Source organism: Zootoca vivipara, chromosome 7 (genome assembly GCF_965207765.1).
Source record: "Zootoca vivipara chromosome 7, rZooViv2.hap1.1, whole genome shotgun sequence".
In the NCBI taxonomy this organism is placed as follows: Eukaryota; Metazoa; Chordata; class Lepidosauria; order Squamata; family Lacertidae; genus Zootoca; species Zootoca vivipara.
This window is the reverse complement of record NC_142590.1, coordinates 3,458,274-3,479,192: the sequence shown is the minus strand read 5'-3', so window position 1 is coordinate 3,479,192 and position 20,919 is coordinate 3,458,274. Positions and strand designations below refer to the sequence as shown.

The 20,919-nt window shown below is 46.1% G+C and overlaps 1 protein-coding gene across 2 annotated transcripts in view; it reads right to left on the bottom strand.

Moving 5' to 3' along the window:
- Window positions 1-951: 951 nt before the first annotated feature.
- Window positions 952-20,919, bottom strand: part of OLFML2B (olfactomedin like 2B) — a 30,792-nt gene continuing 10,824 nt past the window's right edge. The window contains exons 2-8 of one of the 2 annotated variants that reach the window (XM_035123008.3): window positions 20,452-20,715; window positions 15,031-15,138; window positions 11,082-11,246; window positions 9,462-9,678; window positions 6,971-7,579; window positions 3,757-3,933; window positions 952-2,549 (exon numbers count right to left, since the gene is read on the bottom strand). In XM_035123008.3, the coding sequence (XP_034978899.3) occupies window positions 1,948-2,549; window positions 3,757-3,933; window positions 6,971-7,579; window positions 9,462-9,678; window positions 11,082-11,246; window positions 15,031-15,138; window positions 20,452-20,715 (2,142 nt within the window). In that variant the 3' untranslated portion in view covers window positions 952-1,947. The remainder of the gene's footprint in view (window positions 2,550-3,756; window positions 3,934-6,970; window positions 7,580-9,461; window positions 9,679-11,081; window positions 11,247-15,030; window positions 15,139-20,451; window positions 20,716-20,919) is intronic. The other variant, XM_060276588.2, reaches the window with a different exon arrangement.

Sequence of the window (20,919 nt, the reverse complement as noted above, 5' to 3'; positions counted from 1 at the left end):
CCACTAACAACAACAGGGACCAAACCTCAGTTGGGCTGGGGCAGGTCTGATCCATGGCAGCAGGTTCCCTGAGCTTAACTGGGGAATAATGCAGCAGCTACAGTCCTGAGGTGGGGGGGGGGAGCAGTGTCAGGAGCCGCCATGGTCCCTCTCCCACACCTTTGGCCCAAGATCATGATGGGCAAGCTGGTCTTGCTGCACCCAGAGATGGGCTGAGGGCACCCCATAAGCCTCTTTCTCACTGCCTGCCTCTCAGCGGCAGAAGGGGGTGGTGCCAGGCAGAAGCACGCAGGAGGTGCAGCACGCTGGCACAGGACAGCCTTGTGGTTCCATCCCTGCATGCACATCAGATTTGCTCTAGAACTCCAGGCGGCCTCTGAGGCTTCTTGGTCTGGTCCTCCTCTGCCCGGCTCAGATGCTCCCTCCTTTCCCCACAGTCAGGCAGCTTGTACAGGGACAAGGTGGGGAGCGGGTACTGGTAGGTAGGGGTGGAAGGGAGCAAAGACAGGCCTACAGGCTCCAGGGCTTTGGACCTGGCTGCCATTCCTGAGGTGTGCTCCCTGACCCTGCATGCTGCTGTCTCTCATGTGCTACAAGCCTAGGACCTGCCGCCGCTGGAGCCAAAGCCAGGCCAGGAGAGTACATCGTGCCAGACGTGGAGGGAGCAGAAGCAGTGCAGCCAAGCCAACCCCCTCACCATCCCATGTGCTCTTCCTTGGCTTCTTGCCGAAGGCCCTGGCAGCCCTGGCTCCCGCCAGGTCCTGGTGAAAGGAAACACTGGCTGGCCTGCAATGCCAATGCAAGCGTTGAGGGGAAGTTGACACAGCAATATAGCAAAAAAGATCTCACCATTTACAGATAGGTCAGCCTCATTAGTAGAATGCCACAATTATTAGAAATCGAGCAGAAAATGGTTTGCTGAAAAATCAACATGGCTTCTGAAAAGATAAGTCTTGCTTCACCATTTTATTTATTAGTTCTTAAAATGTCAACACACACATACATACAAAGAAGGGATCCAGTAGGCAGTATACATCTGGAGTTTCAAAAAGCTTTTGATAAAGTCCCGCCCTATAAGCTACCATGGGATAAGGGGACAGTTGTCTAACAGATCTAGCAGCTGAATAAAGCCTGTTTGGAAGGAGTTCTACCCAGTACAAGGGGCAAACAACGAAGGGATGGCCTGCACTCGTCTCCTTCCAAGTTTTCTTTTGCAAGCTCGGGGGGGGGGGGGTAGCTCGGTGTGTGTGTGTGTTCTGCTATGTTCAATGGGGCTTATGTCCCAGCAAGTATGTTTAGGAATTCAGCCTGAATTATCCCATTAAGAATCATGGGAAGAACCCGTGGCACTCCTTATCTTGTTGAACTCCAAACTCCCATCAGCCCCTCCACAGATAGCTAGTGGCCAGGGATGATGGGAGATAGAATCTAGCAACATCTTTCCCAGCCCAGGGTTCAAAAGACAGCAACTGGGGCAGGAACGACACCAGTTACAGGCTCTATGGTCCAGAGTATACAATGCAACTAGACAAATACAATAGTGACAAGCAATGACAGAAGGAAATGTGAGCAGGACTCTGGTTTTACTGAGTTTTTAACACTGATGTTTTATTATAAAAAATGGGGGGGGCTGTTCTCAGCCAAAGTGTGTTACAAAAGCATCCCTTTGCCTTATCATTTGAGAGTCTGCACTTAGCAGGTGCTAATGAACAATATTTTCCATGGTTTCGTGGAGGCAGCACATTCGGTATAAAAACAAAAGCAGGGTTATGCCCAAAATAAAAGGGTTGGCTTAGGATGTGGACTGATCTACAATCCACTCTTTTTTTAAAAAAAAGTTTTTTAAAAAACAACAACAACCTTATTTACTCTGATTTGTACAATAAAAAAATATTTATTAAAAAAAAAGGTGCTAGTGGCCTTTATAAACATTATCTCACTGTGTCCTCAGTAAGCAAAGATGACTTTGTACGTGACCTGGTGGCCATTGTCCCAAGCATAGAGGAGCCGGTCCTTTGGGTTGTAGTCTATCTGAGTGGTGTAAGAGTACTCATTCTCAAAGAGCAGGCGGGGGATGATCTGGGTGTTGGTGTGCGTGTCAAATGCATAGGAGATGTTAGCATTCTTCTTGTTGTAGCTGTCAATGGCGTAGAGGACACCGCAGATGACAAAGGAGTTGCCATAGAAGTTTTTGCGCAGGCCTGTCCGCCAGGTGGTCTCCTTCCGAGTGCTCAGGTCATTGGCGTTGAGTTTGCTGAGGACAATCACCTCCTGGCTAAAGCCCTCGTAATTAATGGCTGGGTAAATGATCCACAGGCCATTCTCATCCACTGCAAAATCCACATCAGAGTGGCCCCGCCACCGCCAAGGTGTCTCCTCGTCATAGGCCACATCTTCCAACATGGCCCAGGCAGCCACATAGCGCTGCTTCAAGTCGTACCTGATGAGGTTGCGGGTAAAGGCCCGGTTATAGTAGAGAGAGCCATTGAAGACCGCATGGCCTGTCCCCATCCAACTGTATGGCAGCTTGTATGAGTTACTCCATCGACCTAAGGGGCAGAGAGCATAGAAACAGAGAACTGTAGGGTTGGAAGGGAAAGAGTCATCTAGTTGAATCCCCCGCAATTCAGGGACCTCAACTAAAGCATCCCTGACAGATGACCAACCTCTGCTTAAAAACCTCCAAGGATGGAGGGTCCACAACCTCCCAAGGGAGTCTGTTCGACAGCTCTTACACCACCCTTGATTTTACTTTCATTGGTTCATCTGTTTCCTATGGAGGCTCAAAAAGGAGTCCAGGAAACTGCTTTATACCAAATCAGGCTATTGGTCCATGTAGCATGGTACCGGCCAGTCAGTGTGAGACAGTGGTGGGGAACCTCAGGCCTGCAGTGGAAGTTAAAATGCTTCTCAACGTGGCTCTTGGGACTCCCCCAGACAACACCTCCTCAACCACATCCCCTCAAGTCAGGCAAGCTGATGACCTGTCACGGGCACCTCCCTCTACTCTAACTAGGCCTGAAACTAATTTATTTCCCAAGATCCTCCTCTGTGAATATTCATGTTGAATATTCAGTAGTTTTTCTCTGGATATTCTAATATTTGCCATATATACACCAGTAACTTGAGGCGCCTCAGTCAGTGCCGTAGCATGAATGGGCACACTGGGTAATTAATGGCTGGGTAAATGATCCACAAGCCATTCTCATCCACTGAAGGAGGTTTTTTTCTGGGCATAAGTGGGAGCTACCTGTGCTGGATAGACTATTTTGGGTCCCCTTAATTTTCTGATCATAATCATCATCATTTTATTATTTATACCCCGCCCATCTGGCTGGGTTTCCCCTGCCACTCTGGGCGGCTTCCAACAAATAGCAAAATACATTAAAATATCACAGATTAAAAGCTTCCCTAAACAGGGCTGCCTTTAGGTGTTTTCTAAATGTCAGGTAGTTGTTTATTTCCTTGACCTCCGATGGAAGGGCGTTCCACAGGGCGGGCGCCACTACCGAGAAGGCCCAAGATCTGCAGTTGACTAACTTCGAAGACTTCATGCTTCTATGTCCATATTAGCCTCAAACTGCTGAATCAAAGCTACCCAACTCCATCCCAGCAGACTCCTTAATGGCCCTACTCTGGGACAATTCAACATTGTGCCTTGGCTTTGCTCTGAATCCATCCAGGATCCACCACTAACACTCAGCCTGTCTTTCTCCCTCAGTGCCAGGCACTCTTATCACACAGCACAAGGCAGACCTTGCTTGAAGCTGTCCAGGTTCCGAAACTCTACCAAGGTGTTGCCATAGTAATAGTTGGTGACATAGATTCGCTCGTCCTTGGCAAGGGGGTCCTTCATCCAAGCCCCTTCATTCCGCCCATACGTGTTCTGGGTCATGGGCCCAGAGACAGTAGACAAGGTGTCCTTGCACTGGCCTGTTAATAAAACACAGCAGCAAATTACGACAATCACAACAATACCTTGTGTTGTGTATGTAGCACATTAGTAACCTCTTAGTAACCTTTGGCTCAACCTTACAAGTGGACAGGTGAGGGTGAGCATACAGGTGAAATTTGGAAAATTTGAATATCGCCGAAAAGTGCATTTATTTCGATAATGCAACTTAAAAGGTGAAACGAATATATGAGATAGATGCATGACATGCAAAGCAAGGTATGTCGAGCCATTATTTGTTGTAACTGTGATTATTTGTTGTTAGGGAAGTCAATTATAAATGGAATGTAATTAATGAAATGTAATAGCGATATTTATTTTTGTTGATTTTTTGTATTATTAATGTGGAATTTCCAAAAGAAAGCATTTGTAAAAATTAAAAGAAAAAAAATAATAATAAGTTGCATTACTGAAATAAATGCACTTTTCGATGATATTCTAATTTTCCGAGTTTCACCTGTAAGCTTGCTGCTTCTGGGAAGCTGTTGAGCTGGTGGGAAGTGGAGCTGAATTTGCAGTGGAGAAGGAGAGGCAAGTGCTTCTTGCCCCGCTTGCCACTTTCCCGCCGCAATTGCCTTTCTCTTTAACATGGCACACACAAGTATGGGAATTGGCCAGTGAATTAAAGTGATTAATAGCTGAAAGACAAAGCCAGCAGCAACAAAGTGAGCTATTCATCTACTTATTACAAAGCTTATTATTCAGTTATTAATACCTTATTGATCAGTTATTGCAGGCAATGTGTTACAGTGGTTCTGGTCCTACCTATGGGACAAAATTCAGAGAGTAGCATTGGGAAGGGGTTTTTCTGCTCCTTGGTGGGTATGCTATGGGGTACTGCAGGACAGCAGCTTTAATACAGGCAACTCCCATTTTGTGCGCATTCAAGGCATGTGTGGCCACTGACGCATGTGCCGTTTTTGGCCATGGAACAGGGGTGGGCTTATGTCTGCCCCACTGATGTGTGTGATGATGTGGAGCACAACGCCCATGCAAATGGGGAGCTGCCTGTATTTCTATGAAGCTGCAGGGAGCAGGCAGTAGGAGTTTGGGGGCCAGGTGCCCTCAGTACGCTGACACTCAGCTCTATTTCTCTATAACATCTGAATTCAGGCAAGATGGAGGCACTGTGGATGAGTTGTTCCTATGGCAGAGAAATTGGTCAATTGCCTACTCTGAACGGGGTTACACATTCCCAAAACGGCCAGGTTCACAATCTGGGGTTGCTTCTGGATCCAGGCTTGTCACTAGAGGCCTAGGTAACCTCAGTGGCTAGGAGTGCCTTTTACCAGCTGCAACTGATATGGCAGCTATGATGGTTCCTGGACTGGGAGGGCCTGGACACAGCAGCCCTGCCCTGGTTACTTCAAGACAGGATTACTCAAGCAGTATAGAAATGTTGTGGAATACATAGGTGAATGAATGAATGAATAAATAAATAATATTAATAAACATGGCAGGGTTGGCACAGAGGATGTGCCATATACAAAATTCTTTCTAGACAGGCTCATAGCTTGCCAGTAACCAATGCAGCCCACAAAACTCAAGAACTTAACGTTGTCTGTAAAGCAGATAACAGACCCTGGTCCAGGGCCTTTAAAACAGCAAGATGAGGCACCAGATAATTCTCCTCAGAGTGAGTCAAATTCTAGGAGTCCCCTGCAGATCAGTGGCAAAGGATGCATGATAGAATGCATGCATTCTATCACTTTGCAATTTCTTTTTCTTATTCTGCTTCTGGTCAATTCACAGAATTTAGTTTCCCTCATATAATGTAGTGTTTGGTGCTCTCTCTCTCTCTCTCTCTCTCTCTCTCTCTCTCTCTCTCACACACACACACACACACACACACACACACACACAGAGAGAGAGAGAGAGAGAGAGAGAGAGAGAGAGAGAGAGAGAGAGAGAGAGAGAGAGAGAATCCATCAATCTGCAGAAAAGCAATGCCCCTTTAGCTTCAGATTTAAGTGATTTGCTTGCTTTCCTAACAGAATTTGCTATATTTCACTTCAGTTGCACGAGCTCCTTTTGGAAAAGGAAAAGGAACCTGGGCTGCCACTGCCCTACATCAGTTTGTTTTACCAACAATCTCCTGCCACCCATCTCTGTGTCTTTATAAGTGTAGCCTTTCTGCTGTCACAGGTAGGCGAGAGCTGCTTCTCTGGCACCTGATTCCATGTGGCTGAGCAGTGGGTGTGAGTGTGGTGCTTTCCTGCTTTTCTGTGCCTGAAGTCTGTAGTTCTAATAAGCATCAGACACAGGCAGTTTAGACGGCAACTATTGCAAAACTCTTAAGAAACTTCAGAAGCTGCCTTACATCGGGTCAGACTATTTGTCCAGACTAGCATTGTCTACCTTGGCTGGCAGAAGTGCATCATCTTTCCCAGCATCCACAACCTGATCCGATGGGAGATTCTAGGGATGTGCTTGGCCACTGAGCTACAGTGCTATATTGCCTAGCCTAATACTAGTTCTTTTATTCCCACTTAAGAGTCCAATTGTTTTACTCAATGTTACTCCAGACTAGATAGACAAGCCTGGTGTTTCCATATACTTCTTTCTGGTGCATCAGTATTTGTGGAAAGAGAGATTGCACTTCTTTCATTGGAAAACATCTCCCTGAACCGAATCGGGCTTAATCAGATCAATCCCACCCCGGTTCTCTTCAACTGACACCTTTAGCTTAACTGTTGTCAACATTTGGTAGGTCCTGAAAACTCACAGGTCCTTTTTAGACCATTTTTGTTCTTCTTCTAAATTTACAAAAGAAAATGCTTCTGCATTCTTAGGAAATCCCCTAAATATGTGGCACTTGCTTACCTAATGTTGAGGTGTCTCCATTTCTCTTCCAAACTTGACCAGCCAAGTTTTGTTTTGGAGAGGACAATATTACAGGCCCTGTTAAAACTCTCAGTCAAAACAGAGCTCTCTGTCAAAACAGAGCTCCACCAACACCCTGGTCACAAGTTTGGATTAAAGCAATATCAATGTGAGGGAAGGAGGACACAAGCTTACCAATGCTGTTTCGGATATCTTCCTCGTCAAGCCCCTGTGTGGGTGTGACGGTGAGGCTGGGCCTGGCAGGGGCTGCAGGGGGCACCGCTTTGGTTGTGGCAGCTGACGTCGGCTGAGCTGTTGCCTGTGTGTGGAGATTTGTTGTGGCTGCTTTGGCCAGGGGGGGCTCTGTGTCAAAAGCATTCTGGGTTGCCACAATCGTGGACGCCTGTGTGGCAGTTTGAGCAGCTGCTTTCATTGGCCATGTGGCGCCTTCATCCACGAAGTCAGTCACGGAGGAGACCCCAGTGGCTGCTGTGGGCTCCAAAACCATTGGAAAATGGCTGCTGGCTGTAGGGAGATCCGACGAGGTAGACGGTGGTGTTGGCTCAACAGAGGGAGGCACGATGGCAGAGGACAGTGGCAGCTTTGTTGTTGCAGTTGCTTCTTTTCCAGCAGATGTGGTGCTTGTGGCATGCTCCTTTATGAGCCTGATGCTTTGGTAAATAAGTGGCTTTTCCACAGACAGCTGCTTCCTCATGGGAACATTTGGCAGGTAGCTGTGTTGCAATAGCTGGTCTTCAATCAGCATATCAATTGGGTTCTCACCGCTGAAATGCTCATCGTCTGCTGAAGACACAGAACAAGAAGTGGGGTTCACCCTTCCCTCCTTAACACGGTGTGGATGGAAATGGTTTAAAATGATTGTACCTTTCTGGCCTGTTTGCCTCCTCCCTGTGATACTACACACTACATACAGCCACAGGCTTCATGCTACATCTAAACCAGGGATTTCGGTTTGCTTTGTGACCAGAAAACCCCACCACCCACAGCCAAGAGAGTTTGTTCCTGACTTACAGGCTGTGGTTTGTAGAGAGAGAAACAAACCACAAATCATTGATTTGGACATGCCAGTAAGTCAGGGGTCCTGCTTTGTTTGGGAATGGTTGCAGCTCAATAGAAGAGCAACTGGCTTCATATGCAGACGGCCCCAGGTTCAATCTCTGGCACCTCCAGGTACGGCTGGAAAAGATTTCATCTCTGAAACCCCGGAGAGCCTCTGCCAGTCAGTGTAGAGTGGGCAATACTAAACTAAATGAACTACTGGGCTGACTCAGTATAAAACAGGTCCACGTGTTCCTCTGTGCACTAGCAGGGAGAAGACAAACAGCTCAGAAAGGCACAATCACGATTAACTTCTAACTACGGTTTACCATGCTGGGGTGAACTGGGTCAGTACCAGGAACACATGGTGAACTGTGGCCTAACTGGGTATCCTTAGATGAACAATAGGAGGCAATTCCCTTGTTTCTCTCAGCAGGCCCACCTAGTGTGCAAGCCTAAACATTCTCTTACCATTGCCTCATCTTTAAAACATCTTAAATGTTAACCTCAAAAGAAAGCAATGCGCAACTCAGTTCTTAGGAGCTTAAAAGCTGAGAATCAGGTTCCATGTTAATATTAAACGTCCAAAATGACTCTTCTGATTCTGACCCCAGTCCAATGGACTGCACACTGTAAAAGAAAATGGAATGCTCCTGATCAGCAGTTTGATGGGGGAAGGAAAGGAAGAGCAACTGAACCAGAATGCAGGTACCCTGTTCCCCCTCCTGAACAGCCGATTGGCAGGATTCCACCTTTTTTTCCTGGGCCCATGAAATGCTAGCTGGTGAAGCAGGACATACATAGAACTTTCTTACATGCACAACCTCCCACCCAGCTACTGATAGGCACATAGAAGCCTGCACCCCGTTGCTGTTTTTTGAAATATTATCAAAATAATTACAATATAAATTGGCTTTGGGATGAATTTCAGTGGCCATCTAGTTCATCCATCTCTCCTGCTTGGGAGGCAGGAACATCTTCTTGTCACCTAGTCCCCAGAGTGGCAGAGGACAGGTGCCCTACAGAAAGTGACTTCTACTGCAAGCTGATCCACACCCTGAAAGGGAATGCCAACAAGCACCCACTCACCTGCTCAATGAGTAATGAGCCACAGGAGATAAAACTCCTTGCTGATTCCTAAACCCTATATCCTCTTTCTGATCAAATTCCACTCAGTCATAAAAATAAAAGCTGCCCTGAAAACATGTACACACCACATATAACGTTCTCTGTGCCACAGCAATAGAAAGGAAATCCCATGTGCCATGTGGGGAGGGAGTCGTCGTGAAATTCTCCTTCCTGGCCTTAAAAGGCCACAGCTGAGGCCTTTCTACATACCTTCAGTTTCCAATATTCAAGTTTTCCAACCATTTTGAATTTCCCTTTGTTTCAGGCTCACATCCCCATTCCTCTGCTCCCATTTCCCCACTAGTCCTTTTTTTAAAAAACATTCTATCAAAAGACTAAAATTTCACCTGCTATCCCCCCCCCAATATATTATTCAAAGCATTGTAAACAGAATTAAAGTAATGACAAGTGTAGCAAGCTGCCTGCCAGCATTTCACTGAGATCCAAAATTCTGAAAGTGCCATTCTACAACCTCCCCAGTTCTGAAACAACAACTCACGTTCATCAAGGTCTTTTTCTGTCTCAGGATCTTTGGCCTTATAGTAAGTGACTCCCCGGATGATGCTGGGTTGAGCTGGAGTCCGGCTCCTTACATGCAGTTTTCTTGGCAAAGTTGACTTTGTCTCTGGAGCTGGGGGCGCGTAGCGCAAAGACTCTGCAGAACTGATTTGCTGAGAAGCCATTTCATCATGCAGGAAAACCTCTTCGTATTTTTCCTTTTGAGAAACAAAACAACATGTTAAAGTGTGGCCAGAGGACAAAGAGGGAGTGTTTGTCAGTAATTATCCATCTGACCAAGGAGGTGGAGTTCTGTCTTGGATGGGCTGCATCCTCTCTTGTTAAAGGAATCGGTTTGCAGTCCAGAGATTTGTTAGTTTGGGACATAGTTCTGGCATCAGTATCACAAAGCACTTTCCACCAGCTTAGACTGATGTGCTAACCACAATCACCTCCTGGACAAAGGTAGCCTGGACAGTGGTCATTCATGCCCTAGTAACGCCCAGGAACAAGAACTGCAATGTGCTGTATATGGCAGTGCTTTTGAATACTTCTCAGAAACTCTACTTGATACTTGAACTCTACTGCAATGAAGATCACAGCTGGCATGACTTATGTGGAAGAACATCTCCTTGGTTACCGTAGGTTTCCCACCTCAGTCAATCAATACTGTCAACAGACTTCAATACTCATACCTGCCAAGTTGCTGTCCGAGAAATAAGGGACCGGGCCAGAAGTAGCAGACCGGAAGTAGCGCTGCTACCATTTTGGAACTGGGCGGAGCATGCTCAGAAGTGACTTTTGATGCTACTTTGCCCAGTTCCAAAATGGCCGCCGCGCCAGAAGTCGCAATGCAGCCATTTTGGAACTGGGCAGAGCAGCATCAAAAGTCGCTTCTGAGCATGCTCCGCCCAGTTCCAAAATGGCCGCCACGCCAGAATAAACCGGGGGAAAACAAAAAAAATCTGTTTTTTCAGCTAAGAATAGCTGGAAAAACAGGGATTTCCCGGAGAATACGGGAGACTTGGCAGCTATGTCAATACTGTCAACAGACTTCAAAATGAAACACATATATCCATTAATGTAAAAGATACAAGTTTATCAAACATCTCCATCAGATGGGAAAATATGGCTACATTTATTTGAATGAGATTTTTGAAATACTGAAATGTGAAAGAGATAGCGCTCGCATGAAGTAATAAAAATGTTCCTGTGTATTTTTGGACACAGTTGAAAGAGCCAGTGTGAACCAATAACCTTCCCATCATCCCTGACCACTGGCCATGCTGGTTGGAGATTATGAGTGTTGTCAATTCAACAACATATGGAGGCTCACAGGTGCCCCACCCCAACCCATCAAAACCACAAAACAAGAAACGCAGAGTAAATGAACTGCTACCCTTTCATGGGAGCAGGCAGCCTTTTAGTCAATATTTTAAAGACTACTGTACTTGAGTCACAAAAAGCGATTGTTGTCCCTGCTTTAAACGTAGCAGGCAGAATCTTAACAGAATCCCGATTTCATTTATTTTGGGGAGGGATGGGGGATGGAAATGTAAAGATCCTGGTCCTCAAGGAGGAGCTTGCAGAAATCTGAAAAGGGTTCGGGTGTTAGCTTCACCTCAGTGAGAGTGTACGCGGCAGCAGCATCCCTCTGCAGTGAACTCTGGATGCCAGCAAGGTTGTTAGCAATGGTGTCAGAAGAATTTGTCTTGCCTTTCAGATCCATTTTGCCTGCATTCGGTCTCTTCTCTTTGTGTTCCTTGGTGAGATTTCTAGACAATTCCTAGAATGAGCACAGGGAAATAATGTCATTAGCACAGAGAGCAGTGTTCCACACATTAGGCTATAGTTTGTGGGATAAAAAGTGTTAGAGGACCAATGGCTGCTGCCAGGGGCTTCCTTCCCCCACCATTCCAGCTCTGCCTTCCGTGGCCAATTGCCCTGGACGGGCTGAAAGCCAGACCAGCCCCACTCAACAGCCAGAGGAAGAAGAGACAAGGAAACATTGCACTCACATCCATACCCCATCCACCACCCTTTTAAATACAATTAAACACATTGGATATCTGTGGAAGCTTCTCAGAATCTCTGGGATGGAGCAGGACAGAAACCAACAGAAATAGTTAGTACCTTCAATAGCGAAATATACTTTGTGGGCTCCACGGCTCCCAGGCCAGGCTATGCCCCACAGAGGGCTCCCCCGTGACAAGCAGCTGCAGAGCAGGTGTGGGAGACAGGAACTCTCAGCTATTACAGGAACAAGGGAGTCCTTCTAGGTCAATAAGTGGTAACCCAACTCCCAGAGAGACAGCTGAAAATGATGGGCCTCCCCACTCTTCTACCACTCCGCCCCCAGTCAGGCCCACATCAGTAGCAGCTACCTCTTGTTTCCAAGAGGGCTCATGGAAAAGATTTCGAGGATTCTTGGCTTCACTGATGTGAATTCAATTAACTTGAATTGCCCCCATGATGCAGTTGGTGTAAGTGTGGTGCCTCCACGCACAACCCAGCATTTCCCAGGTGAAAACAGAAGCTCTCCTGCACATTATCCAACCAAGGATAACTGAGGCCTGAGCCTCAAAAAGTTGTTGAGCTTTTCTAGGGGAACTGCCCGATACGGTAGCTGCCAAGCCAGAGCCAGAGCCTGAACCAGAGCTGCCCACACAAAAGGAAAGACCAAAATCTAGGACATTTGCTTTAAAATGTAAAATCCCCCCCCAGATAGGCATGTAGGACCTACAAAAGAGAACCTGTCCAGGAATTCCCGGACGTATGGCAACCCTCATTATTGGCATCCATCTGTCTTGAAGCACAATGATGTGTGCATCTGGGACCAAAGTCAAACTGAAGGAGAATCACAGCACCTGCTGTGGCTGCAAGAGACCAGTTAACTCGCAACTGCTGCCTCCCACATTGTTTTTGCTGAGTTAGCAGCACTGAAGTGACCTCCCTAGAGCAAAAGCCCGGGCAGTGTGTATGGAGGTCCTGGGCTGCCCAGACAACAAAACAGAAACCATGTTTCCATACGGCTCAAGGTTCTTCTCTGCCTGCTGCCACGGTCATTTACTCCTTGGTGACCTGCATGGGGCCATAAGTGCTGGAGCACAGATGCAACAAATGATGATGCCTTGGCTCCCTGCTTTAAGAGCTAACTCCTAAAGACCTACGGATGGATGTTGGTCTCTTTTGCCATGCAGGGAAGCAAAGCACTTTGGAACAGGGAAGGAGGGTAGTTTGTAGGCAACTCAGTCGGTTTCCCCATCTAGTTGCATCTAGCCTGGACTTAAGGTAGAGATCTAAGTTATTTATTTTATCATAGAATCATAGAATTGTAGACTGGAGCCTCAATCCAGTAACCTGTAGCCTTTCTTGATATACGTGAAGATGTTTTATGACTCTTTGTTTGCTGTGTTTGAACTACTATATAAGCCTTTGTTCTGAAGTGCCTTAGGGCAGACCTTCTCAACTGGCCGTTGAGTGGAGTGAGCTCTGTCCTATTGTAATAGCTATAATAAATGCTGGGTCCCTAAATCCTGATGCTGGACTTGAAAAATAGTTTCTGTGGTTTATTCAAAAGGTGGTTGTTCCTCACCTGGGTAATGAACAAGGTGATGTAGAGGGGAATTCTTACCACACAATGTGTTGTTTATGAGAAATAGTCTCATAAGCACAGATTGTGGCAGCAGACTGAGGGATTCTTGCTTTCTTACACCCCTTGAGAATGGAACTCTTCACACAGAGAAACTGAGCAAGGTGGAAGCTAAAACATTCGGCTATAAGAATTCAAAGGTTCTGCTTCATTAGTCACTAGGTAAAGGTAAAGGGACCCCTGACCATTAGGTCCAGTCGTGACCGACTCTGGGGTTGCGCGCTCATCTCGCATTATTGGCTGAGGGAGCCGGCGTATAGCTTCCAGGTCATGTGGCCAGCATGACAAAGCCGCTTCTGGCAAACCAGAGCAGCACATGGAAACGCCGTTTACCTTCCCGCTGTAGCGGTTCCTATTTATCTACTTGCATTTTGATGTGCTTTCAAACTGCTAGGTTGGCAGGAGCTGGGACCAAGCAACGGGAGCTCACCCCGTCACAGGGATTCGAACCGCCGACCTTCTGATCAGCAAGCCCTAGGCTCAGTGGTTTGCCCACAGCGCCACCCAGGTCCCTACTATAGTCAAAAACAAACAAACAGAAGATTAACTGTGCTATATATTTGCAAAGGTGGGCAAGGAAATAACCAGTATAGGTTTTTCTCATTTCTTACTTAGTAAAGCTTGAATCATAGAATTGTAGAGTTGGAAGGGACTATGAGGATCATCTAGTCCAACCCCCTGCAATGCAGGAATCTCAGCTAAATCATCCATGACAGATGGCCACCCAACCTCTGCTTAAAAACCTCCAAGGAAGGAGAGTCCACAACCTCCCAAGGGAGAACATTCCACTCCATGTCCTTATCATCTATATTCTACAGTTCAGTTGTGGCAAATTAATAGGTTCTGACTGACTTGAGGTTCTGTCATCTGCCTACAACGATAATTTAACTTCCTGCACCTCATGTTTTATCCCTCTTATTATTACTTCACATTGCTGCTGTTAAGTTCTTAATGGAGATGACAAACAGCGTTAAGGTGAGGGGACAACCTGATGTTCTACTCTCCAGCCAAGCATCTTCTGATGAATCTCCATTAATTAACATTTGGGGGCCAAAAGAGCACATCAGAAGACACAGAAGAGATCTGAACCATCCAGCAGATACATACAGCAGCAAGTGAAGCTCTGAGTATCTGGGTCTCAACTTTAAAGGTCATAGTCAGAACTCTACACCAGCAAACATACTACAAGCCACATGATCCTAACAAGCAGCTCAGGTTATTTCTCTGGTTACTGAAGTTTCTGCACACTTTTCATGGGCATCCCCATATAAGAGGGCATTGCTATAGTCTAATCCAGATGCAACTTGGGCCACAACTGTACCATACATTTAAAACACTATTATACAACATTAACTGTCATGAATTCTCCCAAAGAATCCTGGCAGCTTTAGTTAAGGGTGCTGAAAGTTTTTGGAAACCCCCTATTCCCCTCACAGAGCTACAATTTCAGAACCATTTAACTATCAATCCCTCTTCCCAGAAAAAAAATAAAATCATAGCTCTGTGCAGGGAACAGGGACCGCCTAACAACTCTCGGCACTCTTAACAAACTGCAGTCCCCAAGATTCGGTAAAGTGGAATAATGGCACCTTTTCTGCAGACAGAGGGCACATCGTTATGCAACAGGTTGTAGGTAAGTGGCATATTGCCACCATTTCTCCCGACTAAAGCATTACAAGGATAAGTTAGACAGGCAAAATTTATGGGCTTGTATTATTTCTGCATGTCGAGCAAGAGGCTTAGAGTAAAGGGATGGAAATGCTGGGTGCCTACAAAATCTCATTTCACAACAGAATGTTCCCAAAATTGCTGTGGGACTCAGTATTGTAGAACACTGATCTGCAACTTAGCAGCTTCTACCAGAAGGCTTGTTCCTCTCTTGGGGCTGTCATGATGTTGTCTAGGGCGGCCATCTTACCTCTTCCAGTTTCTCCACTCGGCCAACCAGCTTCGTTGTGACAGAGTGCAGCTTGAGCAAGTCTAAGCCATAGAAAGCACCTTCTAGTAGATCGATGACAGCTGCCAGCTGAAAACACATAATCATGGAACAGTTATGTCACTGTCTCCCCTCATACTTGCTTGCCTGAAAGTAACACAATTTATGTGCTATTTGGATGAACCCTTTGAACAACTCAGCTGTGAAGCTCAATAGGCAAGTTAACTATCTCTCAGCCAAACCTCCCCTATAGGCCTGTTATGAAGATTGTTTTGTACACTGAAAGACACAAGAGAAAGAATATCACATTTATTTCATAGTCCTCAACAGCATTATTTGGTGTGTGTGTGTGTGTGTGTGGTGTGTGTGTGTTGCACTATAGGGTCCTGGTTGGGAAAGGACCAAAGTTTATTGGTTCTGAAATGAAAATATTAATGGCCATACATAGTGGTATCCTGAGAATATATGCAAAAAGGTTTTTTCATAATCATCATGCCTATATATACTGTCATCAATGTACTTGCCATCATAAGCAAAAAAGACAAGGTTCGGGTAATAAGAAGCTTACATTCTAAATTAAATGAAAAACAGCCAAAGTCAGGAGCCCTTTCAGGAGCCTGATAGCTTATTCTGAGAGTGGGAAAGACCACAAGTTCACTACATGATCAAACCCAGAATTTGGGTTTCTCTGTCACATGATTGGCTGTATCAAATGCTTAGCAAATCAAAAGAAAGGAAATGTTCTGCCCTGCAACCCTGCATTTTGGTCTTTGAAGCGTACACCTAAGAGTCATTCTTCAAATGCATTTGGCGGCAACAACAGCAGAGCCGTAGTCTCCACTTATATTTTGCTGAACGAAATACAAATTGTAATTACATAAATAATTCTGTAATTTTTAAAATTAAAAGATATACACGGCACCCTTTCTACTTTACGTTTCTGATCTACCCTTTTATGTGGCTGATGTTGTTTGATTGTGTTTCTGTACTTAATCAATTCATAGCTTTTTCAAACTGTCCAGAGGCCTGTGTTGATGAGTGGTCATAGAGAAATAATGCTTCCCAGGAATTTAAATTCTTACAGCACTTGCTCAATCTGCCCTCATTTATTTAATATCATTCATTTACACCAGGGTATTTTGTTTTTCATTATTCCCCAATATCTTAGTTTTATACTTGTTTGTTTCTAGGTCCAATCTATTTCCTTTGCATTAATTTTAATGTCCAAGGCTACTACTTTACCAACTGTGATCTATAATTATGCTAAATCAGTACAGCAGAAAGTGTGCACTCTTGATGGAACCCTTTTTAAACACACGGAACACATTTTGATACTGAATTTTGTTCAGGAGAATTTACTCCATTTACAGCTGCCTGGCTTCTGTTTTCTGCTGTCCTCATAGTCTGTTCCTATCTTCTGCAATATTTTATTCCAGACAAGGCCATGGGTAGTTTCACCCGTAAATTGATGCTACAGTTAAGTGTTCTTTGAATTTTCTCACTTTCTCTCTATCAGTATCCAGATTGCAACCATCGGTACTCCTCTTCCACATCTGTGCTACTATAGGAAATTCACTGTTCTGATGGAAAATATTAAATTGGAACTGACCCTGCAATAGCAGCTGTTGTTTTTCAAAAAATGAAACTAATTGGTATCTGTCAGGGGGACTCCTTACAGGGAGCCTCCCCCAGACATCCTGACCAGCACTTCGCCCACCAATAGCGTCAGGAGGGAGTGGTATGGAGGGAGGGCTACAAGATGCTACTGAGCCCCTGCACTGACTCAGACGGCCAGTAGAGGAAGGAAGGCTCAACCAGGGCCGGCCCTAAGGCAAGGCTGGGTGGCGCAAGGCGCCAGGGTGCCGGGGCGCCAGGGGGCGCTGCGCTGTGCCTGCGGCAGCCGCTTCAGCCAAGGAGGCGGAGGCAGACCACAGCTGGCAACGTCCCCACCTGTCAGGCCGACCCCTCTGACGGCCCTCTGCGCCTGGCCCTGCCCGGCGGAGCGTGAGTCCAGCGTTGCCGTTGCTGGTCCTACTTGCGGCGGGCGAGAAGCAGAAGGCACAGTGTTGCATTGTCGGGGGGGAGCGGCGCCTTGGCGGTATGTGAGGCACAGTTGCTAAAATGAAGCACACGCATGCGCACATGCGCCCCCAAGGCAATGCGTGGCTCTGGAACGTCTTTACTCGGGAGTAGCCGCAACAATCTCCTGACAGTATCTTTTAATCTAAGCCCAATCCAAAAAAGAAGAAGTTGTTAAGCAAATCCGAGATGATGAATTGCTTCAAATTATGCTTGGCACAAGAAGGTTCTGGATGCCCTAGTTCTGAGCATTCCCAGCTTGAGTTCTAGAGCCAAGCATGTTTGCATAACCCTCTTCAGGGAACTTAGCCATATGGAACGTGACAGTTCCTGGATGACAAGGAATCTGGCAGCAATTCCCTAGAAACTTCACAGAAGGGGGCCATGAGCAATGGAGGCAGGCTTGAGACACAGCACTGTAGCAGAGGCTGGTGCTCTCAGGCACAATACAACCGCCTGTCTCACAACTGCCAACACGTTAACATGAATCTGAACACGTGAAGCTGCCTTATGGAGTCAAGGCACTGGTCCATCTGTCCCAGAATGCTCTACTCAAGCTGGCAGTAGCCGTTCCAAAAACTCAGGGACAGCTATTTTCCAAAACTGTGGCCAGAGATAGCTTTAACTGGATAATTTCAGAGACTGAACTTGAGACCCTCTGCTCCCAAAACATATGATCTGACACTCAGCCAGCTAGAATTTGTTAGTTAACTTCCCTTCCAGAAGATTGCTGGCCCTTTTTTAAAAAGGACTGAAGACATTCGTGGAGAGGAATCATGGCTATTTGGAATGGGAGCTGAATTGGGCCTTTGTGCTCAAAGGCAGTGCCATAAACCATGAAAAGCAGGTGCTGAGGGCCAAGAAGAGGGGAAGGCCATCATCCCTGCTCTGCATCCTGCTTCTGAACTTCCAGAGGCGTCTGGGTGGCCCCTGCTGCAAACAGAATGCTGGGTCTGATGAGCCTGGGTCTGCTCTAGCAAACAAACTTTTATGTGCCACCAAGACACAAAGTGTAAAAGCAAGCTCATCCTTGAGTATTTCATGTCACAAAGACTTCCCGCCAGCTGCCTGAATTGGGATGCTGCCAAGCAAAGCTTGGTCCAAATTGTAGCAGCTTTCAAACATTTGCAATATTCCTCATTAGGCTGAGGTCATCCATTCATGTGCAAAGTCTTGCTGCCACCTTGCTGCTCAGAGAACAAAGGAGGTGTTGCTGGTCAGACAGTCCATTCCATCAGACAGTTCATTTGAACTTGCCCAGGCAGGAGAGAGCTGGAGGCTCACGTTTCATGTCTTTCAGGGTTGCGAGAACAAACCTAAAACAACTGTCTCCAGTTACATTTTGGACTGCCAAAAAAAAAAAAAAAAGCCTTGTAAAGCAGAAAATAAGGAAAGTCGACAATTACCAGAACAAGCACATGAAGCTGGCGGCTTCCTGGTATGTGCCTTTTTCCACAGAAGCACAACCCCAAATGAGTGTGGGAAGCCACTCGGAGGACAGCGCATGCTGGCCCCGAGGGAATGAAAGGCAGACTGCGGGAAGGAAAGCAGGAAACTAAGTGGAACCCTTGTGGCCAGAGGCTGTCTCTATGTCTCCAAGCACCAGATGTGTACAGTAACACACACACACACACACACACACACACACACACACAAAATCCCCATGGGCTTGTCGCTGCCATCATGCTGCCCTTGCAAGTTTTCCATAGACATCTGGTTGGCCCCCATTGCAAAGAGGACTGTTGGTCTGAGCTTGCAAGACCAGGCCCATCTTTAGCATGTAGCCCTATGCAGAATTATAACTGTTGGGATATGCACACAAAATGGAGACTAATTTGAAAGAAAGAGCTTTGGAATGCCACAAATTGGCAAAACCAAAGCCAGAATTGTGTTCTGGGTTGTTGTTGTTTTTTAAAAAGTTTTATTTCCAGCTGGGAAGGGAAGTGCATACGGAGAATGAGTCTGATTTTTCAGGAACATTCTTCTCTTCCTTTGCCCCCTGCAGCTCATCGCAGATCTGCCACAGCTACCACGTACTGCCACGTACACAACGTCGCTCAGCAGTATCACTTTCCACAAAGAATAAGTATAAAATGTGTAGCATTCCCTATGCGTTGCTATAGGGAAAGCATGAATATCATTAGTTGTGTTTTGCTGAAACTTTTCACAGCTGGCAAAGCAGAAATGTTCATAAAGCAAAATGGACATTCACACAAAACTAAGCAAGACTCATTGACACTACTCATAATTTATAAAGTGCTTTCTGAGTATTCAAAGCGTTCCACACTTTGAAATCTGTCACATTTATGTTACCCGTAACTGTTACCCAATTACAAGTGTGTGGATCATAGAATCATAAAGTTGGAAGGGACCCAAGGGTCATCTAGTCCAGCCCCCTACAATAAAGGAATTTCAAGTAAAGCATCCATGATAGATGGCCATCCAACCTCTGCTTAAAATCCTCCAAGGAAGGAGAGTCCACCACCTCTTGTGGGAATCTGTTCCACTGCTGAACAGCTCTTAATGTTTAGTTGGAAGTTCTTAATGTTTAGTTGGAATCTTCCGATACACTGAAACAGAAGTCACCAGACCCTTATATAACAGTCATCAACAGGTTTACCATTCCCATTGAGTCAATCCCCCATCTCCTACTGCCCTTCTGAGTAATACCCCTCCCCACCCTCCCACTCTGTATAAGGGTCTGGTGACTTCTGTTTCAGTGTATCGGAAGAAGTGTGCGTGCACACGAAAGCTTATACCCGGAACAAACTTAGTTGGACTCTAAGGTGCTACTGGGCAATTTATTTATTTATTTCGACTTCATCAGACCAACACGGCTACCTCCTTCCCTCAGTCTAGGAGCAAAGAGGCAAGTTGCTGGCCAGAAGTCTTCAGAGGAGGGAGTTGCTTTCAGGGAGGGATGAGGAACCTGTGCTCCTTCCAATGTTGTTAGCCTGCATCCCCAATCATCCCTGACCGCTGGCCATGTAGCCGCTGCTGATGGGAAGTGGAGTCCAACTATATCCAGGCCACCATTGGCTTCTCACCCCTGTTTCTTAAGAACATGCTGAATGCTTGGCTTTGAGGGGCTGCTGTTTTATACACTAGCATTTTATGGTTGTCTGCCTGCTTCCCTGCCCCTCAAACCTGGTACGTTTTTAGGTATCATGTTCGTTTTCAAAAAAAAGTCAGGAGTCTACAGATTTATCTCCTAAAAAGGAATACCAATAGGGCTGCCTATTGCTTGGGAATGAGAAATCACAGTTGCTGTGTGTGTGTGTGTGTGTGTGTGTGTGTGTGTGTGTGTGTGTGTGTGTCAAATACCTTGAAGTCCTTGCCGTCTGCTTCTTGCAGTTTCTTCAGCCTGAAATCCCCCTCGCAAGGGTTCAGAGCAGATGGAGGGGCTACACACGAACATTTGCATTCCGGTCCGGAAGTGATCGTTTCCACCGTGTAAAAATCCTCCGGTTTGGAAGCTCCTTCGTTAATCCTCTGGCAAGCGCCTCTGCCCAAGGGCTTCACCACACACTTGCACTGGCAGTCTCTGCCTTCCGACACGGCCTTCACCTTGTCATAGTCCCCTAACAACTAATAAAGGGAAAGGAGGGAAAATAACAAGCTGGTCAGTTTGTTCTGAAAGTAGAATTTCCCTCCCCTTCTCTCCCTCCACCCTCCTTGCTTTACTGTATGTTTGTTCTTGCGGAGTGTTTGGGAGAGGCTCAGACATCCTGAAACCTTGAAGAAATAGGTCGCTGGTTTAAAATATTGCTGACTCTCACCATTTTCTGCTCC